The sequence below is a fragment of the Parus major genome, chromosome 3 (assembly GCF_001522545.3).
Source record: "Parus major isolate Abel chromosome 3, Parus_major1.1, whole genome shotgun sequence".
In the NCBI taxonomy this organism is placed as follows: Eukaryota; Metazoa; Chordata; class Aves; order Passeriformes; family Paridae; genus Parus; species Parus major.
In genome coordinates, this window is record NC_031770.1 from 83532534 (window position 1) to 83553997 (window position 21464).

A 21464-nucleotide genomic window follows, 5' to 3' on the forward strand; every position below is an offset into this window, starting at 1 on the left:
GAGACCTGCTGTGATGAAGCAGCCTAGGCCAGTCAGACCAGACAACAGGAGGGTGCTGGAAATGCAGATGTGATAGTGCTGCTGTACTTCCTGAAGAATAGCAGTCTGGAACATGAGACATCTTCTCTATTAAAAACTCTTTGAATAGGTGTTGGCATAAACTAAAAAAAGTTCAGCATCTTGCTTTGGCAAGGCAGTACTGCATTCTTAAGGGAAAACAAGAGGGAACTTCAGCTGATTTATTTATGTATTATAATCCCAACACTCAGCAATGAGTTTTTAAAAGGCAGCAGTCCCTGGGAAAGGAATCCATCACACAACTTATCTGACCTAGCACACTCTACTACCTCATTCCTGAAATCTTAGCATTTATGATCCCTGTTCATCAGAAACACCATAAATGAAATGTTTTAGCATGTTCTTTTGCTGCCATATTTTCTGTTCACTAGGGTAAGATCAGAAATGCTGGACTTCATTTATTTCTCAAGATCAGAAAGGAAAAGATATCCTAGTATTGGACACAATGTTCAAAGTAAAGAGATTAATAAAGTTGAGGGCTTTCTGCAATAGCATGAAAAATTCTGTATTTAAACAGATCACTCCCACCACACAGAATAACATGCCTTTTGTTCAGAGATTTACCATGTTTAATTAGTCATTTTTTCAGTATCTTAACCATGTTTTCAGTTAAATAAAGTAATAAACAAAAGTGTTCAAAGTGAGGCAATACTGTCTTTATGTTATTTTTAAATTGTGATCAGATATTTGTGGGACATGGAAAACTAAAAAAAAAAAAAAATAAAAAAAGTACATAATCTTTGCTTCTCTAGCAAAATTTCAGTGCCAAATTCTGCTCTCAGGTAAATTTATACAAAGCATTGTTCATAACAGCATCACAATACAAGGGCATGTTCATGGATTTGAAAAGTGCCAAAGGTCAGTAGTTGTTCTCATTTCTTAAAGGCTCAGTACACACCAAGTGAAGCCCTGGTGCCTGACTTGTATCACCCCACTGCCCTACAGTGCAAGCAGCCACAGAATCATTCCTCTCCAACAATCTGATTTGATTTCAACAGATAATAATTTGACTATTTTTTTTTTTTTAAACTTCAATTTGCCTGCTTCAACAAATGAGAGCACAATTTGGCTGCTTTCTCAGGGAAAAGGAAGCCAACCAAACATGACTTTCACCAGGCCTCAGTTTTTGGCCCCAGATTTCAACATACACTATTACAGCAATCAAAAGAACCATAGAAATTACTTATTTTACTGTTCCTTAACACATATCACACAGTCCTGCAGCAAGCAGAATCACAGATGAACCTCAGAACATACAGAGAGCACAACTACTACACTGGACATGAAAAGGAAATTTTATTAAACATGTTTACATAACATGAGTTGGAAGTTCATTTAAAAGCACAGGGGAGTGTTAAGACAAGTGGTCAAAATAGAAAGATACTATCGAATTATAGCTAGTTGGTTTTTGGCCACTAAGACAGAACAGGATCTAGTAGTAGTGCACCAATGCTTGAGTTCTTCCTGCTCAGCAGGTCGAGCAGTAACCAATCTGTGCCCTATGGAAAGATGGGCAGAATAATTCCCATGTGTTGAGTAATAATAAATAGTTCACTTGGTGCAGGCAGTATGTCTATGAATTAAAACCTAGTGTGTACACAGTTTCTACATGTGTTACAGCCCCACAGTAGGAATCTACACCAAAATAGTTATTAGAAGGAATTTGGTCCGTACTACATCACGTTTTCCATAGGGTAAAAAATAAAGTCCATCTATAGACATTTAGCACCAGACCCACAGACCTAGCCTGGCTAAAACCTGCAAAATGTCTATAAGAAAAATGGATGGCTTAGATTTCTTGGTTACTTCAGTATAGTAATTACGAGCAAACTGTACAAGTACATGCAACATACAAGCTGGCCTATGTGGAACTAACATACATTATTAAATAACCTTTTTCATCTCTTTTTACAAAACGTGCATGCAGCTTTGAACAGTTCCAAGTCATGCTGCTCTATTTGTGTGATCACAAAATTGAATGGCCTGTAAAAGGAGGGGAAACATATCAATGCACCTGCAGGAATCTGCAGTTCTTCGCACATTTACAGAATATCACAAGGGATTTCAAGGCCAAGAAGAACTCAAATGAATAAAAAGCAAATTGAAATTTGATTTTTTTTCTCCAAAAAGTAAGATATCTTGCGTTAAAAAATCAAGCCTTGTGCTTGCATCAATCTCAAAGAAATGTAAACTAAAATTTGATAAAAACATTAGTAAGTGCAGAATATTTCAACTGGAATTTCCAGTGAAACACTGAACAACTCATACCATGCTCTATCCAGGGCAGACAGGTGCGTCTGAAGCGACACACATCAGAGAAGCCTGGGTACAGCTGAAAGTGTCATATGCTCAATTCATTCCTGGTCAACATTTTGGGAAGTCAAATATACATTTATACACAGAAACATAAGTATTTCCTCTCCATTTCTAGGAGGAAAATTGCATTACCAGTAACATAGTCAATGTCAAAATTAAGACTAAAGCTGCTTTATACCAGTCCCCAGCAGTAGTTGCAGAATTCTTCAAAATTCTTCCATGCAAAACATCATAAACAGAAAAGTTATTTTATATATATATATAATGCAAATGTATCTGCTTTTTACAAAGAAAAAGTGGCACTGTGATGATTTTTGTTTTTAAGAGCGTAACTTAGATTGGCCATTTGTTCTGGGTTCCCACATGACTTGTAAGTACCAGAACTGAGAAACTATTTGAACTCGCTGGAATTGTAACTGTGGCTGTTGAACACTTTAACGATGCTTACAGAGATATACTTCAGCCCTTTTTTGTTTGGTTTAGAAAAAGAAAGGAAGGGTCTCTGTTAGCATTGTGAGGACTTCTACAAAACTAGCATAATCATGTGGCAAAAAACTAGTGGAAGTGACAAGTACAGAAAAACTGCTGAAACACCAGGAAGGTAACACTGCTTGAGGGCTCTCTCAAAATGTGAAAAATACAACATTGTTAACACAGTGAGAGCTTCCAGTTTGGGTCATCTTTGATCTTTGACTTAGGTCGAATCTAAAGGTCCCTCTCTTTTTTCTTTTTCCTTTCTTTCTTTCATTTTTTTTTCTTTTTTTTTTTTTTTTTAATCATTATAAGCATCAGTGATAGCTGCTAATAGATTAGCTGTATGTGATACACCTTTGTTCTGTCAATTTAAGCCATCTCTCAACAGACAGACATATGTTTGGATAACTACTACAAGCAAAAACAGAAGTGATTGTCTCTCTCCAACAGTGTTTCTTGATCATGTGAATGTCTGGTTCCAACTGTTATCCTGGGTGATGTTTTGAATAGACAGCACCTGCTACTATGATCTAATGCAGGGAGGCCCAGTTGAACTTTCCAGAGATGACTGGGAAGCCCTACGTGTCAGGGGAGTCAATGTTGGATCCACTAGTGATGAAGGTGGAAATAATTTATACCAGCCTATTACCACACTGGACAGATCCAGTTCCTCCAGAAGGATCTGGGCAACTCCCATGAAGCATTTGTGGTCCATTCGGCCGTAGTCTCCCCAAACTATTACCTGGAAGAACATAAAATTAAGGTTCATGATTGTCCCCAAATCCATGCTTATAAAGGGGTATACACTTAAACCCGTGCTGACGTATGTTCACTCTTGCTATTATATGTGTTAGCATAAGGAAAATGTTATTCTCAAGAGTGAGTGACTGCTTCCCTTTCATGGGAAAACCTTATGGCAGGACAGGAGCAAAGTCAACAACAGAGAAATGTTTAATGCAATAAGACATTTTGCAAGTCTGAACCCACAAGAGACAAGGATGTGTTTAATGGTATTTATAAAATTAAAGGCTTAATGAGTTGGAATGGATTTACACATACTGGTTAAATTTAAGTAAACGTGCAAGTGATTCCCCAAATGACAGCCTAAAAATGGGATTAAGAAGAAACTGACCTGAAGGACTTTACCCTGTGGACTTTCCTCAAAAACCAGTGTCTGTTGGTACAGAGGATCTAGCGTCTTCCTTGCAATTCTTGTCTTCTTCTTAGCTATACATGCTCCATTTTCCAGTAAATACACTTTGACATATGGAGCTGCAAACAGAACATCAAGAATGTTATGTTTGGACTTACAGTGCACATCTGAAATGGAGGACAAATGCCTTAAAAGGAAGCAGAGTAGAAAGAAAATGGCACATGTTATTTTCATTTTATCTTTGCCGTTGCATAATCTGAATACAATTATTTTAATAAAACAGATGACACAGCCCACAAGAAATCAATTTGATTTTTATAAACTTTGAATGTAATGATCTAAGATGTTACTAACAACAATTACACTTCATTTCTGTCATTTTAAAAACATTTTCTTTTTCCAAGAATTAGCTGTCACTGACAGCTATTCCGGAGTCTCTCTAAATGCTTAGGGTCAGAGATAGTTCAAAGCAAAAGGAATATTTAAAACTATGCCACTCCAATGACACAGACATGAATTGTTCTTTCATCTCTAGCCCCTAAGGAGATTGAAAAGTATCATTTTCTCTAAATGTTAGCTAAAAGAATTGTTCCAGGTGTTAAAATAAGCAGTGTTGGGGTATTGATTAGAAATCTCCTCTAATAATTGTTTCTATAAATAACTAGAACTTCAACAAATGTCCTTATAAAATGATACAATATTATTACAAAATACATTATGCAGATCATTGACACTGACAGTAACACTAGTTCAAGTGGATGCCTTCTTGAAGCATTGTTGTGTACAGTTTTTTTCCATACCTGGGGTAGATTTGGAACCGGGTTTTTGTGTGAGGCCACGGGCTCTAATGACTTCTACTTCTAACTGGCCTTTTTTATCCACCATTCCAATCTGGATGTCACCTGAGAGGGAGAAGAAAGAAGCCCACATTTTAGAGAAGCAGCACAGCGCAGGAGATAAGGTGTAAGAGTGAGAAAGACTAGTTTGATATAATTCTTCTGCATTACTTTGCCAGTTGTGTCTCCTGATGATCCCTTTAGATTCTCCATCCTTAAACAAGGACTAAACAATATATACTTAGGGAGCATGGTGCCCTCTCTTGGTATGCAGTTCATACCAGCTAAAAAGAGGTATTTTTTTCTTCAAAAGTCTCCACCAAGCACACAGGTGACAGTTTTTCCATTTTTATCAATATTCCACACACTTTTGGTGTGATTAAAATGTCACAATATCTTAAAAAAACAAACTGCTTTCATTTCTAAACAGTCAAACTTGTTTCCTTGCCTGAGTTTTGATAAATGATATTTCCTGCAGAAAGAGGAGACTGCTTACTCTGAGACCAAGCTCTGTTCTGATACAGATCAAAAAAATACAAGGGCAGTAAACTATGTGCTGATGCTCAAAACATTTTATCTTTATGCTTTCCTATATCATGGAATCAGCTGACTAGAAATCTAACTTAGGTTAAAATAGATTAAAATAGGCCATTTAGGTTAAAAAATACACAGTATGACATGAGCAGTTACATGACACTTGAGCAAATAAATGAACTACATCCACGAAACATGTTGTATTTACTGATATGTTGATATGTAAGTTCTGATTGTATAAAAAACCAAATTCACAAATAGATGACCCTGAACTATAGAATTTTCAGTCCGGATTTAGAGAAACAGCATTTCAAAATTAATTTGGCATAAGATTTTCACGTTTCTCTAACAGCATATTAAAACTGTTTATACCTTGGTGTGTGAGGTATGACAGAACAGCAAAGAAGAATTTTTTATCAATTAAACTTTGCTTGAATAAACACAGCCGTGTTTTGCACTAAAAATAGTTCAGAGGGAAAAATTCAACAAAAAAGAGAACATCTCTGTAATGCATATCCAGAATAAAACATGCAACAGGTGACCAGAAGGGGGAGCGATAATCCAAACATTTTCAATTCATCCCTAGTGAAAGGATACCATAGAGCATGGCTTCTAAAATTTTTTAAAAAACATAGTGGAGTGCTTTTTGGGGGCCAAAATTTGAGCCCATAATAGATAAAGTTCTAAAAAAGTCAAAATAAACTTTTACTCAAGTTATCTGCAGAAAAATCTTTAGCCACAAAACAAGAAGAATGAAGAAACAGAAATGTAGACCCTTATATGCACACCAATAAAGACATTTAGATATTAATTGGACAAATAGACTCACTAATACATTTTCATTCAAAATAATAATAAAAATGTAAATCTAATAAGTTTGATGTTGATGAATGCTTTGGTAGTAGTCATTTGTATTTATACAGCAAGTTTTGCCTTAGAGGAACCTCAGAGCATTCTCAAGATAGTTTTCCTTCTGCTTATGGGTTGGAAAGGTAACACTGTCTTTTTCAGTTTTTTTATCTTTCTGTTTCTCTCCTTTTTCTGATGTGCCTCAGTAGCCCTTCCTAAAGCTCAGTTGTATTGAAGCATTGACCATTTATAATTTCCAGCAGGAGAAGCATTACTACAGTAGTGGATCTAGGATTCCTCAATTAGCATCCTAAAGCATGTCTAAGAATTGCCCACTGTAACAGTATTGTCATGTTACAGCCCATATATAAGCAAAAAACCCCAACCCCAAATCTTTCCAAAGATACTTACACAGTTCTGCACTCTTGCACTCCTTATATAACTCATAGTCTGTTCATAAACAAGCTACAGCTAATGCTGCTAAAGGAAATTACAGACTGGTCTGGAAAATAGAGAAGATCACAGATAGCCTTCAGCAGCTGTTGTAGAAAAGGATTTTGTGTCTCTCATGACAAGCACTGGCTTTATCAGTGACTGATTATTGGGCATTGCAAATTTTTCCAGAAGTTTCACTTTCTTGAGTTAGATGAACTAAGCTTGGAAAAGTGCTGTTTCACCAGAAAACACTCTGTCACATCCAATATAATCTCTGTCAAGTAAATATGAACCCTGAACAGTTGAGATTTTGCAGCCAGCTATGTTTGGAGAAGCCACAATAATTTTGTCTGGGAAGTAGAACCCCTATCTTCAAATTTCAAATAAGATTAGTCAATACTTCAAATGGAGAAAATACCGTTTCTCACCCCACTTTGGGTGCTGCCATGATAGTGGTGCTGCAGCCACACTGGTGGCTGCAGAGGGGACTTTCATGTTGACAATGAAGGAAGACACTTGGTAAAAGTCCTTTTGGTGCTGTAGTCTGGCAGTGTATGCATTATTTAATTGTCTTACAATTCATTTAACAGAGGAGAACATATGGTTCTTACCCATGGCAGGGGTTGCTAGTGTTTGTCGGCCTACTAACTGTGCAGGTCCCAGTCCATCGAGGAAATCACTGAACTGACTGTCAGCGCCCAGCCGTACTCCAGGAAATATTAAGCTGAAACAAAATAGAAGCTCATTAAGCATAAGAACAGGATTAATTTCTGTCATCCTACAGTATTTACCTCAGAAGTACTACTGGTCCAAAGCAAGCAGCTCAGGATATACAACCACAAATCATTCTGCAGCATCAGGAATTATATGTTTCCCAAGGACCCTAAAGCAGTGTAGAGAAATTCTGCACATCAATTCTAAGTAGTCCATAAATTAGGTCTTGCTAAGGACCAAGAGCAGTGAAGAGTCTGACAGGTAAATAGACTGACTTTGTATGAGAAAACATAAAAAGCTTCATGAAATTTAATAGCCTATCCTTCATTAGTGAGTGTGTGATTTACATAGAGCCAAACCTCATCTGCATCAGGTAGAACAGGGAAAACAGATGTATACACTAAATTAATCTGATTGTTGCAGCTGTTTAATGAAGCAGTAAACTGGCAGGTAGTAGCAGTAGTGGTGATTAGAGCTAAACCTAACGCCACTCTCAAGCCAAAATATTCTGGCAGACAAATCTGGCTCTACAGTTGCTACCCACCCCTCTCTCATGATGCAAACTGAACTTTAACACATCAGCGCAGGGTATAGTGGAAACATTCAAGGCCAGGTTAGACAGGGCTTTGGGCAACCTGATCTAGTTGAAGATGGCCCTGCCCAGGGGTTAGTCTAAATGACCTTTATAGGTCCCCTCCAAATCAAACTATTTTATGATGCTATAACGTGTACTTTGCCAAGCTGCTTTCTTATATTCCATAGTGTCCACTTTTTTTTTTAATGTATATACAGTCTCCAAACAATAACCAAAGACAGAAAACAAAGTGAGAGAGAATGAGTGACCCATGGTGGGACAGCTCAGCTTTGACTTCCTCCTAACAATTAAGAGAAATAAAAGAACAGACTCTGAACCAAATCTAGACAACATATTCCCTAGCAGGCCATCTACCACTCTGTATCTTCTTCCTCACAGGAAATTCCCTATTAGACTGCAAAAATAATAAATACTTCCTTATAAAACCAAAAGCATCTAGTGTTAGAAGCACTGATTTCTGCACATCAGGCTTGTGTGCTTCAGCCATTCAATTCACAGACCCAGCAGTTGCATAGAAAAAGTCCATTCCTCTCTCGAAGACTAACTGTTCTTTCTATGCCTGCATAACTGTCTGTGACTGAAGCTGGTCAGAAAAATATGACAGAATCATACAATAACTTGAGATGGAAGGATCCTATACACAAGGATCATCAAAGTCCAACTCCTGACCCTGCACAGGAGACAGCCCTGAAAATCTCATCAAGTGCCTGAGAGCATTGCCCAAATGCTTCTTGAACTCTGTCAGGCTTGATGCTGTGACCACTCTCCGGGCAGAAAAACTTTTTCTAACATCCAACCTAAATCTTCCCTGATTCAGCTTCATACCATTCCCTTGGCACAGCATTTTTTTTTTCAGAAAACTCTTTATTTTCCAAAAGGTAAGCTTTTTCACAGAAATTTCATTTTAAATTCTTGTGGGTTTTGTTTTTGTTTTTTTAAATACGGTTTCTTTAGATGAAGGAGAAAAAGAATCTCAGGGTCTCCATTTCAACACCAAGATATGATCTGCTTCTCTCCCCAGTTGCACTATCCTTTCACTCTTGCCTCTGCTATGAGAAGTTTCTTGCTTGTTTCATTGGCCTTTTTTCCCAAAATATGTTACATTTTACCACAGGTTGACTAACATTGAAAATACTCACTTGAGAGCACACTTCTAGCTATACATATGACAATGAAGGTTGGATGTACACATTCATCTTGATGTGTATTAATTCTAATTCATTAAATTTCAGTAATGGGTCAAACAAAAGAACATGACAAGGTACCCGGGGTGCAAGCACTCTTGTTTACTTCTCAAGCTTACTTTCCTCACTGCCTTACTCAGAGGCTGATTCTCAAATCAGCAATTTATGGCTCTACCTTTCTGTCCTCCAGATGCCTGCTGTGACCTTCAGATCCAGACCTTGGCTGCCCCAGCCTTGCCAAATCCATTTACACACAATAAGGGTGGAACAGAGCATTAAGCTGTTCAACTGAAAATGCCTTCACCCTTAGTGCTGGTCTCCTATCTTTCCTCTCTACTGCTAACCAGGGAAACAGGCTCCCCCAGCTCCTCCCTAAAGGGTCCAGCCTACTGGCCCTTTGTCACCTTTGTCACCAGGTCTATAAAAGTGCATTTGTTCACCCCATTTTCCTTTTTGTCTGGGGAGTCCTCTTCTAAGAATTCCCTAGTAAACACTATACTTTGACACATGCAGTAGAGTCCCACTGAGAACTGTGAGGATGCTGGAACATTCCTTCACATTTTTGTGTCGTAACTGCCTTTGTTCTCCTTTCCTACATATCAAATTGTTCAGCAGTAAATGAAAACAGCTGCCCCATCCCCACAGCTGTCTGTCTGACTTCAGATGATGGGGCAGCTGGGCTCTGGGTTTACTGTTCTTAATAAGAGACTTGGAACAACTCCAAATTAAACTTTCTTTGTATATGGTATTACTGAACAGAGTTTCATGTCACAGGGATTCACATATGACATCTGAAGTTTAACTCTGAGTTAATCCAAACATATCTCAAAGAAAAAGTATCCCTGTATTTTGTTTTGAATAATGCAGCTTTAATTTAGTCGTCTTCTGATGAAGAAAATGTCTCACTGAATGACAGGGAAAATAAGGATTCTTAAGAAGTCCTGTCTCAATTTCAATTTCCATGAAATTTGCATTATGTACCTAAAATAGTTCAGTTTTTCAAATGTTTCAAGCAGAAGAATCTTTACACACAGCTATCCTCTTCAGCTAGAGTTTAGGACATCTCAAGTAATGGGAAAGAAACTTCTACTACATTAGAAACTTCTCCTGTATTACTGATATTTTTAATGCCACTTACTTGCCCTCGGAGCTGTAGCTATTTATGCTGCCATCAGTGGATTCTCGACTTGGCTGTCGAACCATACGACTTCTCATCTCTGCTGCCATTCCTGTTTCTGTGCTTCTCTGTATCGTGCTCTTTAGCTTCTTGCTGCCAGCCTCTGAAAGCAGAGAAAAAGAAGCAACAGTTAGAATGACTTAAAGCAAAGCCTTCCCTTGCAGTTTTCACCCAAGAACAGTGATACGACTTGGTCACAACTATTTACTAACATAAAAAAGACTATTCTGAAGAATTTTATGAAGATTGAAGAAGCAATCTCTCTTCCTCAGCTGCAAACTGGAAATGACTTCTCTTTAAATGGCTGCAACCTGAAGATCTTCATTAGGGCAAACTGTTAGGAACTGAAAGTCTTGTTAATAGGCTTTACACAGTTGGAATGTGGACAGGTTGTGATACTGTCTACTAACCACACACTTGGTGATGTGCCTCTAGCCACCTTGATAGGCTGGGTGACTGCCAAAGAAGATACAACTCTCATAGAAAATAAAAAAAAGGGAAAAAATCAAATTTTAGCATCAAAAATGTAATAATGTCTTTTGACTTGGCAATATATTACTATTCACCACAAAATGTCTTCAAAGTAAACAAGAACATTTGATCTCAGCAATTCCAAAACAGAAATAACTCTTGGGGAAGTTTTTGGGAAACCACAGAATAGTTAAGCTGGACAGGACCACAGTGGAGTGTCTGGTCCAACCTCCTCCCTGCTTCCTAGAGCCCATTGCACAGGATTGTGTCTGGACAGTTCTGAATATCTCCAGTGAGGAGACTCCACAACCTCTTTGGGCAGTAAGACTCTAGGCTTGTAAGACTAGAAGGTAATGTAAGTGTTTTGAAACTGTTTAAAGACTTCATCCATTTCATAAAGATTCTATGCCACATCCTTTAAAATGCAGTTTGATTTTCACCCTGAAGTTTTCATGTTTCCCTTGAGCAAGAAGACCTTCCAGTCATTCACAGCTTCTCTATACATTATGGCTGATCTAGAGTGAATTCTGCTGTCACAGAGATTATACTTCTAGATGATGATAGTTTTTCTTGATGATCTTTAAATTTCTTCCACCAAAGCCTCCATGTGACGTAACATCTTGTCTCCAAGCTCAGTGTCCTGGTCTTTTTCAGTTAGTTCAAAATAGGTACCCAAAAGTTCAACAGGTAACATAACTTTCTCTCAGAAAGTAATAGATTTGACAAAGTTCCACAGAAGTACATGCTAAAACATTCCTCTGCATTTGCCCCTTCATTTCAGTGCTCTTTTATTCACCTCTGGAAAGTCTGTGAGCATCTTTTTCATGGTCTGCTCAGGGAAAAGAGCTGAACAAGTAAATATTTCTTCCATCCCCACCTGTTGTGGTGACTGAATTGCTCTGAAAAGTTTTTCATCTTCCTGTTTCACAGGCACATTGTTGATGTTTGAAACTGACAGATCATGACAGATCTTATTCATCACAATAAAACTTTTTACTTTTGTAGCCCCCCCCCTGCCCATTCCCCGGGGTGTATAAACATGCCACAGGGATCAGCTGGCCCTTGCTCTTTGGATCTGCAGAGCTGGTGGGGGGCAAGGAGAAATCATACCATACAGCTATCACAGTAACCACTTTGAAACTCTCAGGGAAACAGCAAACATAGCCAAAGTGAAAGAATTAGTATATTTGGCTTAGAGGAGACATGCCCACAGTGAAAGGAGCTGAGGTTTCCCTCTTAAGCTGTTTGGACCAGAGTTGTTTATCTGTGGCCACTAAGCAGCACCCGAATGCCTCTGAGTGGAAGAGATCAGCTACTTCCACAGATCCTTTCCACCCTTCTGAGGCAAAGAGCTCTGAGGTTTTCCTGTGGGCCACTACAGCTCATCCACATTGCCAGTACTTGGTCAGCTGAAAACACATTATCCAGTGCTGTTAAATGTGAGGTGGGGTAGGGTAGGCCAGGTACACCAGGCAGACCAAGCTCCACTCTTACACAGTGCAGGAGGCTGTGGAAGGGATTTTCTGGAGCTTCAGTGACTCTGTATGTAGAAACTCAAATGCTACATTTGGTCCTGAAGCTTCTCTTTAAAAACTGAGGGTGTGTTCAGCATATCAAGGCTGATAGGCAGGATGGGCCTCAAAACTAACTCAAAAAGCACCTAGGAAGTATAAGCTTCATATAGAGTTGTACTCCAAAGCAGGATTTTCACATTTTCTGCAGGTATGCATTTTCCACCCATACTGTTTTCTTAATCTTACTCTCTCTCTCTCACCAGGACATGTCTGAAAGTGTCTCTGTTTCCATCTGCTCCTACAAAGCATGTGAGATTATGTGGTTTACCCCCTGCCTACATTTCCAGAGCCAGCCATATCAGGCAGCATAACCTGGAGGATATAATAGGGTAGAGGTAGAAAGGTGAATATGACTGCTTGTGAGTATTCAGGGCTTAGGAAAAGTAAATGAGGAGACTCTACAGACAGCTACAAGACCACTGTGGTCTTGGCACACATTGGTAAAGGTATGTTGTTCCAGACCACCTGGACAACATGGTGGGTGATGAAATATAGCAATGAGAGCCAGGTTGTTGGGACAGATAACAAATATAGTCATAGAAATGATTACTGTAAAAAATATCATTGACTAAATGACAAAAATTAATTATTTTAGCTTTGAGCGACCGTAGAGGTGGTAGAGAAAATAGCAGGTGGATTGTTTTTTTAAAGAGTAATGTTACATTGTCATGGATAACATTAGTACTGCTGTTTAAACACATTTCTTTGCTCCATAGATTTGAAAAGCACAGACCATGAAGTAGGAATCCTTGTGCATGGCCACAAGCAAGCCCAAAACCTTGTCTTGCTGAGCTGCAAGTACCAGATTCTTTTCCCAAGTACTTTTGAAGTCACTGCTTTCTGTCTTACAGTGCCAGATTTGCTTCTTTCTTTTTTCTCATCAGCATTTTTTCTTTTCATGTTGAAGAATCAAAAGCATCATTTTGCCTCCCCTTTTAACTGCTATTAATACACACAATGCTTCCCAGGAAAACTAGAGTCCTCCAATTTACTTACTTTTATAACCTCAGTCATAATATTCTGAACTACAATCAGAAATATAACAGTAACCCAACAGAATGATGAAACAAGAGTTTTATGGCATAGAGAAAGTTGCTTTTGCCTATGGATCTTTTGCCTATGTACTCCTTACACGGGTTTTGGAAGTTTTAACCTTGGTCACATATGCATCTCATATCTTACATGATATAATACATTGTCTTTCCAATTTTAACACAAAAAGTCAAGAGATGATTTATCTTGTTAGTCTGCTCCTGTAAACTTCTCAGCAAAACCTAGTTTTGCTTCCAGTCCTGCCTTGACTGCACAATGAAATAAGGGACCCAAACAACTACCAGTGTCTTCCCCTCTATTGATAATACTTCTCTTAGAAAACTTTCACTTTTGTCTTGTATTACTTTTACTCTAACAGCTCTGCATATATCTTTGGAACGCTGTCTTTACATGAATAATAGAAGTTCATAAAATATTCACGTTCAATATCTATGCTAAGACATACTGAGAGGATTTTCAGCTCTTGTCAGGGTGTCTATGGGAGGGAGAATCCTTGATCTTGTTCCAAATTTTTATTAGTTTGATATGTAAAATTAAACTTTATAATACATTACAGTTATCTGCCTGCACTGTGTAAATTACACTATATTCATTGTGCAGACTGAGGATGTCTCTATACTGAATATCATTTAGTTGTAAAACTTACCCAAATGGTCTGTGTACTTCTCTGCTGTGTCAATTATATAAGGATTTCTGCATGCAGGAATGCAGACTGATGTGCATAAATTACATGTAAACATCTGGCTTACAGGTACAAACTAGAGAAAAACTACTAAAAAGCAATTGCAATGAACATTTTTGCAGATTTAATAATTGATGCCAAAGCATCATAAAGCAGCCACCTGCAGCTACAAAATATACACAGCTTGTATTTTGTAATTAATCAACAGTCTTGTTGTAGCAGTCCTGCTGTAACACGCTGATGGGTGTGTGCAATGTCATATTTCCATCTATTTATTATGTATAGTCTATAATGATTCCTGTTCAGACTGACAAGAAACTGGTCCCAGATTTTGGTTTTCCTAGACAAAATTGTTAACAAAGACCGGGACCTCAGAAGGTCAAAGACCTGTAACCGAGCACAGCAAAAAGCAAGTATGCTCTACCTGATATCTGCACAAAATATCAAACCAACTGATGAGTTCCAAATTTCTGTACTTCCTAATCACTCTCAAGTCGAGAAGCCAGGAGTTATTGACAACAGAATTATAGTGAGAACGTCAATGATATTATCTAGGGATTTAAGATGGCCTACTACAGATACCTCAAAGCTAGCTTTACATTCTAAAGGCATCCAATTCAGAGAGGACAATGCCAGATATTCCCTCTTCCCAGCACCTCCCCCGCCACTTAGCACACAGGAATCACGTTGGCCTGGCCTTTCCTCTGTGCTGTGTGGTGCCTGGAGGGAGTGACTACATTTTGCACTTGTTTCAGTTCAGGAAGTCTGAAATGACAGGAGGGGCTGCTGGAGCAAAGCTTTCATCCAAGGTGCCAGGGTGCATATTGTAATACATGCCATGTAATACATGCCATGGATCAAGGCTAGGGGACATACAAGAATGTGCAAGGGACATGACCTCAGCAATAGGGCAGTATCAGAGACCTGACATGACCCTCTATGTGATGCCTATGGGGAGAGGTGCCTTAAGTGAGCATCTAATTGCCCAGAATCATGCCTGAGGGCAATTAGTTGGTTAGCACCCAAAAAAGAAGAAAATTTACAGATATGAAGCACTCAAGCATGTGAAAATTTATGACTGGTTCAAAAGAACGCACCAGAGGACAAAGCATACACCACTGCTAAACCCACTAATGAAAGGGATCACAAGAAGTGTCATTGCATGGCTCAAGGGCAATTCATTTGCAGTATCAAGTATGCTCTTGCATCCAAAGAAAGCCTAAAAGGACTACAGCTCCAAGCCAGCTCTGACCAAAACCTGGTAGGACTGAGACCATATGGTTGGTTTGTACACTGACTATGTGAGACACCAATAGTAAGGGTCAACCTCGATTCAAAGATCTATAAAAAGAAAAGCCAAGGGGCACATTTCCTTCTGGTCCTTTCTGATGTGTTAGTGATTTTTACAACTTCAAATTTAGCTGCTTGGAGATCTGCTGGGTTACAAGTTCTGCAGCATCCCCCTCACTTTGCATGTAGTGCTTTTAAACAACAACAAAATTTATTTACACATGAATTGACATGAATTTATAGTCCTAAAACAGAGGTAGTAAAAAAATAAATTCAAAGAGCATTTTTATTTTTTATATGTGTACATCTCTCAGATGAACTCAGCAGCAGTTTGATCACTAAGACTGCAAGTGTATAGTGACTAGGGACAGAACATAAATAGTAAAAAGACTGACATTTAAATACATTTAAATGACATTTAAATACAAATTTTATATCATGCAATATTCCCTGGTATATTATATTCTGTGTATTGTGCAATACTCTCCTGAATATAATGCTCTTTGTAAAAAGACATGAAATATTGCAGCAATTGTCTTTTAAGTGTTTCTTTCAAATATCACACAATATATTCAAAGAAAGGAAAATGCTGTTGATATTCTGCAGTGTTAGATCCTGAGGTTTAAAATCCTCAGTTAAGTACATGTTATACTAAGGTATTTCTCCCCATTTCTATTTATTAAAACAAATCTACAAACAAAATTTATACTAATATAAATGAAAAAAACCTTCTAGAAAGAATCTTCACCTTTTCAGTTGGGGCAATTAGTTGAAAAGAAATTTTATCAGAAGTTTGGAATAAAGTTGTGTATCTCACAACTGTATTTATAAAGTCACAAACTCATGTGACAAACACCTTTCACCCCCAATAAATACTTTCAGATAATACATAAAAGATAATGTAGTTAGTCCTTTAATATACACAATATATTTTTCTGACATATGTAGAGCAAAGGAACAAAAAGCATCAATCCTAACAAAAGATTTCACTGAATGGCTGTCAATGGTTGTATCAATGCTTTGATAGAATTTTAGACAGTATACAGCAGAATCTCACCTTCTGACTATATTTTTCATTGAAAATCAAGCTTGTAGACTTAGACTCTAAACAGTTTAAAATGTCGAAGTAACTTATCCAACAGCTCCTAGTGACTTGCATGAAACTGAAGTAGCACTTTGACAGAAAATGACAGGAATAGGTCCATGCTCAAAACAAAAGCAAACAAGAAGTGAAAAATCAGGCCATTGTCTACTACCTGACAGTAGTCTCAAAATCTTAAGCAACTGCTTTTGCAAATTGTATCTCTTTTAGATGTCTTAGACATATTTGCTGAAAAAAAAAAAAAAAGTAGAAACAAGCATGTGTTTTGTGTGTTTATTCAGATATTTATGATTTTTTCATGTCAGGGAAGAAAACCTGTATTTAACCAGGACATATCAGAAAAAGATCAGTTATGGCTTCTGAAATTACTTTATGAAGATTGTGTTTTTCCATATACTTGCAATGAAGAGAAAAGAGCCACTGTCTGTCAGCCAAAATGAGGCAATCAAAGATGATCTATAGCAGTGAGTTTCTACTTCTGGGATTGTGCTAAGCACACTTTATAAACATACAGAAACGTAAGCATCTTAATTATCTTCTTCACACATATGCAAAGAGCTATATAAACCCAGAATATTTCAGTGAAGCTGATAATAGGTACACATGCCATGTTCTTCAACTCCTAAAGCCTGTTTCAGTGAAATTCAATTAGTAAAACAACAAAACCATGTTTCCAACAAATTATTTACTATATAAACAGTTTATAAAATATCAAGCACTCACTTTCTCATATACTCTTGGCTCTTTTGTTAGATGAGAGAAGAATGCAAGACAGAGTAAAATAAGAAGCTCAGAAGAGCTGTTTGCCCTTCAACAATAACATTTTTACATTAAAACACAGCCCTATATTACAGCATTATTTATAACCAGCCAAGCCCTCAGAGAACTGACATATTGTATAGAGATAACATTTGTCCAAGGCAAGGGTGCTGGGGCACAGTTTGCAGTTAATACAGCACAGGAAAATGAAATGCAATGCAGAAAAATAAAGGGGATTTTTCAGACAAACTAAACCAATATTTAATTTCATTAGGAACTTATACATATCTAAGTAGCTTGATGTCTTTTTGTGGTTTTAGGCAGCCATCACAATTTTAGTAAATTTGAGACCTTTCAAGTAAGTCTTCACAATTAAGAACAGTTCAGTATTTATTATTAAAAATATAACATGACAGTATGATTAATAAAAGACAGTATTTTACAAAATTATACCACCAGTATGACAATTTATAAGGCACCACTAATAAAGAAAATCACTGTTACTGTGCATCTTCAGAAAGTTTCCTGAGAACTATGTGCTGTACATGATGGCAGCCTGAAGTCTAATTATTTTAATAATCTCAAAAAACCTGTAAATTGAAACACTGTCAAAACAACTAGTGCTGAAGTATCCTCCAGTAAAAAGATATTACATGTCTTTTTGTACAGTTGAAAAGTTTCTGAATAATACCTCAACCCTAATACCATTTCACAGCATACTAATCAGGAGACATTACAGCTTCAGAAACAGTCTCTTCTTTTTCATGTCAATTACCAACCAGTGAAACAATCTAAAATTGCTTTACCTGTTCAGTAGTTTGATTTGTTCCGACTGCAACTTTAAAGCCCTCTAAGTTTTATTTCACCACTACCAGCAACTCCCAGGTGGATATCACATTTCCCTTTAAAAATGTTAATAACCTTTAAGAGATCATTTCTAACATATCAGATCAAGGTATTATCACACTGACTCCGGTTTTTCTTTAGGTAGACTGTAGCATTGCAATGTTGTAACTCCAGACTAACATACCTAAAGCAAGACTCATGAACAGGCTCATCACGGTAAAACACAGAAAATACAAGCTTACCTTTGGTTTAAGCAAAACTAAACATCGGCTATGATATAATCCTTAGCACCTAAAGCAGCTTCACCTTTGTTTAAATAACTTGTGTGGTTTCTGGTAGAATAAATCTTTGGCGTCCTGGCGTTGCCTCTCCCTTGTTATCCTGTAACCACTTGGCACCGCAGCACTGTGAGGAATGATCAAGTTGCTTCACTCACAAGTTCCTTTTACAACTGTGATTACATTACAGGGCCTCACAGTGAAAAAAGTACTGAACTACCAGCCAGCTAGCACTTCATAATGTATTGCTGAAAGGTTAAAGAATTCAGTCAGCAGCGCATTTTCCAGTTATGTGCAAGCAGAGAAGAGCACAAAATATTCTTAGCAACCTTGGGCAATGCATTTTTTTAATGCTGCTGGTCAAAATTTAATGAGAAGTCAGATAAATCCAGAATCACATTTCTCTGTCCTGGTGATTTTGACTCATTTTGCATGAATTGCAATCAAACACTGCAAACCTGAGAAAACATCAAATTACCATTAAATACTAAGTTAGTTATGCAACAGAGAAGTCTAAATGATGTTACTGTCTTAGTGGGACTTGAGGACAGCAGAGTTAAAGAAATTTCCCTGCCTCTGAAATGCCCATATACATTCTGAGTACAGAACTTCATTTTTTTACTGCTTCTTTCATCTTTAAACTTCCTTTTGAGGAAAGAGACTTTGCAGTATTTGTTTCTATGTCAAATTGTTCCATTTCTCTAATACTCTATTCTGATAATGTATTATACTTTCATTTTGCAATTGGTTAAGAATCAATTCATTTAACACATCTTTATTGACTGGCATTTAAAATTTTAGGGACCAATGTGCCTTCTCAGGGTGATTAGAGACAGAAAAGAGAAAGGAAATCAGCATTTGTCAAGCCAAAAGAAGAGAACTATTTCCAGCAGAATTATAATGAGGAAAAAAAATTAAAACATGCACAGAACAGCTCTGTAGATCTTCAAGTTATGGTAAAGATCTGGTGATTTACAGTATCATAAAATAATTAAGGAGAAAAATGCCACAAATTAAACTGTTCATTTCAACTAATAAACACATAACAGGACTTATGACTGCAAATACTGTAGAGGTGACAAACTCAAAATCCTCCCCAGTAGTGATGCAGTATATCTCATGTCACTCCTATGTAGAAATGTCCAGGTATTTTCATTGCTTAGGCACAGATTTCCTATTTAGTGCAATAGTTGAAATAATCTTCATCTTCTTGATAATTTTAGAAATGATGCTTAGAAGGTGACATTGCCTTTTTGAAAAATACATAGCTGTATGGTATGTAATTCTCTCATGATCCTTGCTAAATTTAAAAAAAACAAAATATGACTAAATGAAAAGATTTGTATCAGTACAGTACCAGGCAGGAATGAAATGCTGATGTTGGGAGCTGCTAAGGTGTGCATGACAGTCTCCCAAGACCTGTCTTCAGCTTGCACGTGGCAAAGGCTCCTGGATGTGCCTGCCACCTTGAGCAGTTTTGCACGAAGCACTGCACTTTGTCAAGTGTACAGAAGTTCCCTCCCACAGAGTTTCTTGCTTAGGGAAACTCAGTAGAGGTTTAAAGTTGAAATAAAACACAGAAGGAAAGCTCCATGGATCTACAGCCTCTCAGAAAGCTCCTTGGGTCACAGCCTTTCCTCCTTTATGCTTCTTCTCCTAGTCCCAGGAAAAATCATTCCAAATATTTATTATTTGTAGGGCCAAACCCCCTTTCCAGGATTAAAACTGTTTGACTTACTCTTCTGGATGTGTTACACGAAGGCTGACCAAAAACTTGGCTTGTGCTTCCACCAATGAATCCTGAAATATTAATCTCAAACTCTCTACAAAGTAAATTTTTCTTGGTAGCCTCCAAAGTACCACACCTCAAGCAAACTTTTATTTTAACTTTCTACAAATTTAGACAAAATTTTGCATGTTGTTTTGGCAACTTTGTTAGTACTGCTTTCCCTTGTACCACCATCAGTGATCCCACTGAAGTTTCAGCTACAGTAAACTATAACCATGCTCTTTTTCAGCCAAAGTACCTGTGCTAATGTTTACTTTGCTTTGGAATTTATTTTAAAATGTAACAACCCAAAGTTCCAAGCCAGCTAGGTTGTGATGACGTAGACATAGCTCTCACCTTTGAGGTCAGCCAAGGTAAAAACTTCCAGAAAGGAGGCTAAAAACTCAGGAGATGCTCTTTCTTTTGATCAGCTAGAGTTCATATCCAGTAAATAGTGGTCCTGGTGCAAAATCTATCTTTTGAAACAGCTTTTTATTCACAACAGTAGTTAAGACAGGTAGGTAGTAAGCGAGACAGTCACTTAATGTTTCTGTTTCCAAAGAGCTGTTTGTGGCATTACGCTCAGACTGGTTTGCATTAGTTACAGCCATCTGTGGGTAAAAACACCTAAGCCTTGGGCAGCGGATCTGTGCTAGATAAACACTGCAGAACTCTAAGACATAATTGTTCCCTTTCTGTTTATATTATTGAAAGTGGACAACTGCACACAAAGACCTGGTTTAGAGACAGATCGTTCAGCCAGACTTCCCAAATGAATGCCTCGGCATAAATCTGTTATGAAATCCTAAGGTTTACATCCAATATTGCTGGTTTATGTTCAGTATCAAATACTCTCTGAGGAAAACACTACCGACAAGATGTGAAAGTTCAGCTGTGCCACAGACAGACCGGCACAAAAAACCTGTCACAGCATCAGTATTACTTTGATATCTGGGCAAGGCAGTGGGAGACAGTGGGAGACAGAAGGATTTTCTCTAACACCTTGCATTTTGCCATCAAAGACAATTACAGGTTATTTTTGCAGGTCCCTAATGCTGCTCATTTCTCATTCTCCCCAGCTCTCTTCTCGGTTACAAACCTTGCTTAGCAAGGAAGCACTTGCCTTTCTCAAAGGTGAAGCAGATGAGACAACAGTCAGCAGACATGAGGCAAAAAGCACACCAATAAAGGAAGAGTTGTTCTGTGATTTTCCTGGTAAATTACACTAAATTTTTACTACAAAGCAAGATTTTTTTTATTTTGACTGTTGGCTTGTTTTATAATAGAGTTATCATA

The 21464-nt window shown here is 37.7% G+C and overlaps 1 protein-coding gene across 25 annotated transcripts in view; it reads right to left on the reverse strand.

The window, feature by feature from the left end:
- Positions 1-632: 632 nt before the first annotated feature.
- The window catches only part of RIMS1 (regulating synaptic membrane exocytosis 1), a 302405-nt gene continuing 281573 nt past the window's right edge, over positions 633-21464 (reverse strand). For all 25 annotated transcript variants that reach the window (XM_015620669.1, XM_033512981.1, XM_033512971.1 and 22 more), the window contains 5 exons: positions 10307-10448; positions 7287-7399; positions 4822-4923; positions 4001-4140; positions 633-3610 (listed from right to left, as the gene is read on the reverse strand). In XM_015620669.1, the coding sequence (XP_015476155.1) occupies positions 3392-3610; positions 4001-4140; positions 4822-4923; positions 7287-7399; positions 10307-10448 (716 nt within the window). In that variant the 3' untranslated portion in view covers positions 633-3391. The remainder of the gene's footprint in view (positions 3611-4000; positions 4141-4821; positions 4924-7286; positions 7400-10306; positions 10449-21464) is intronic.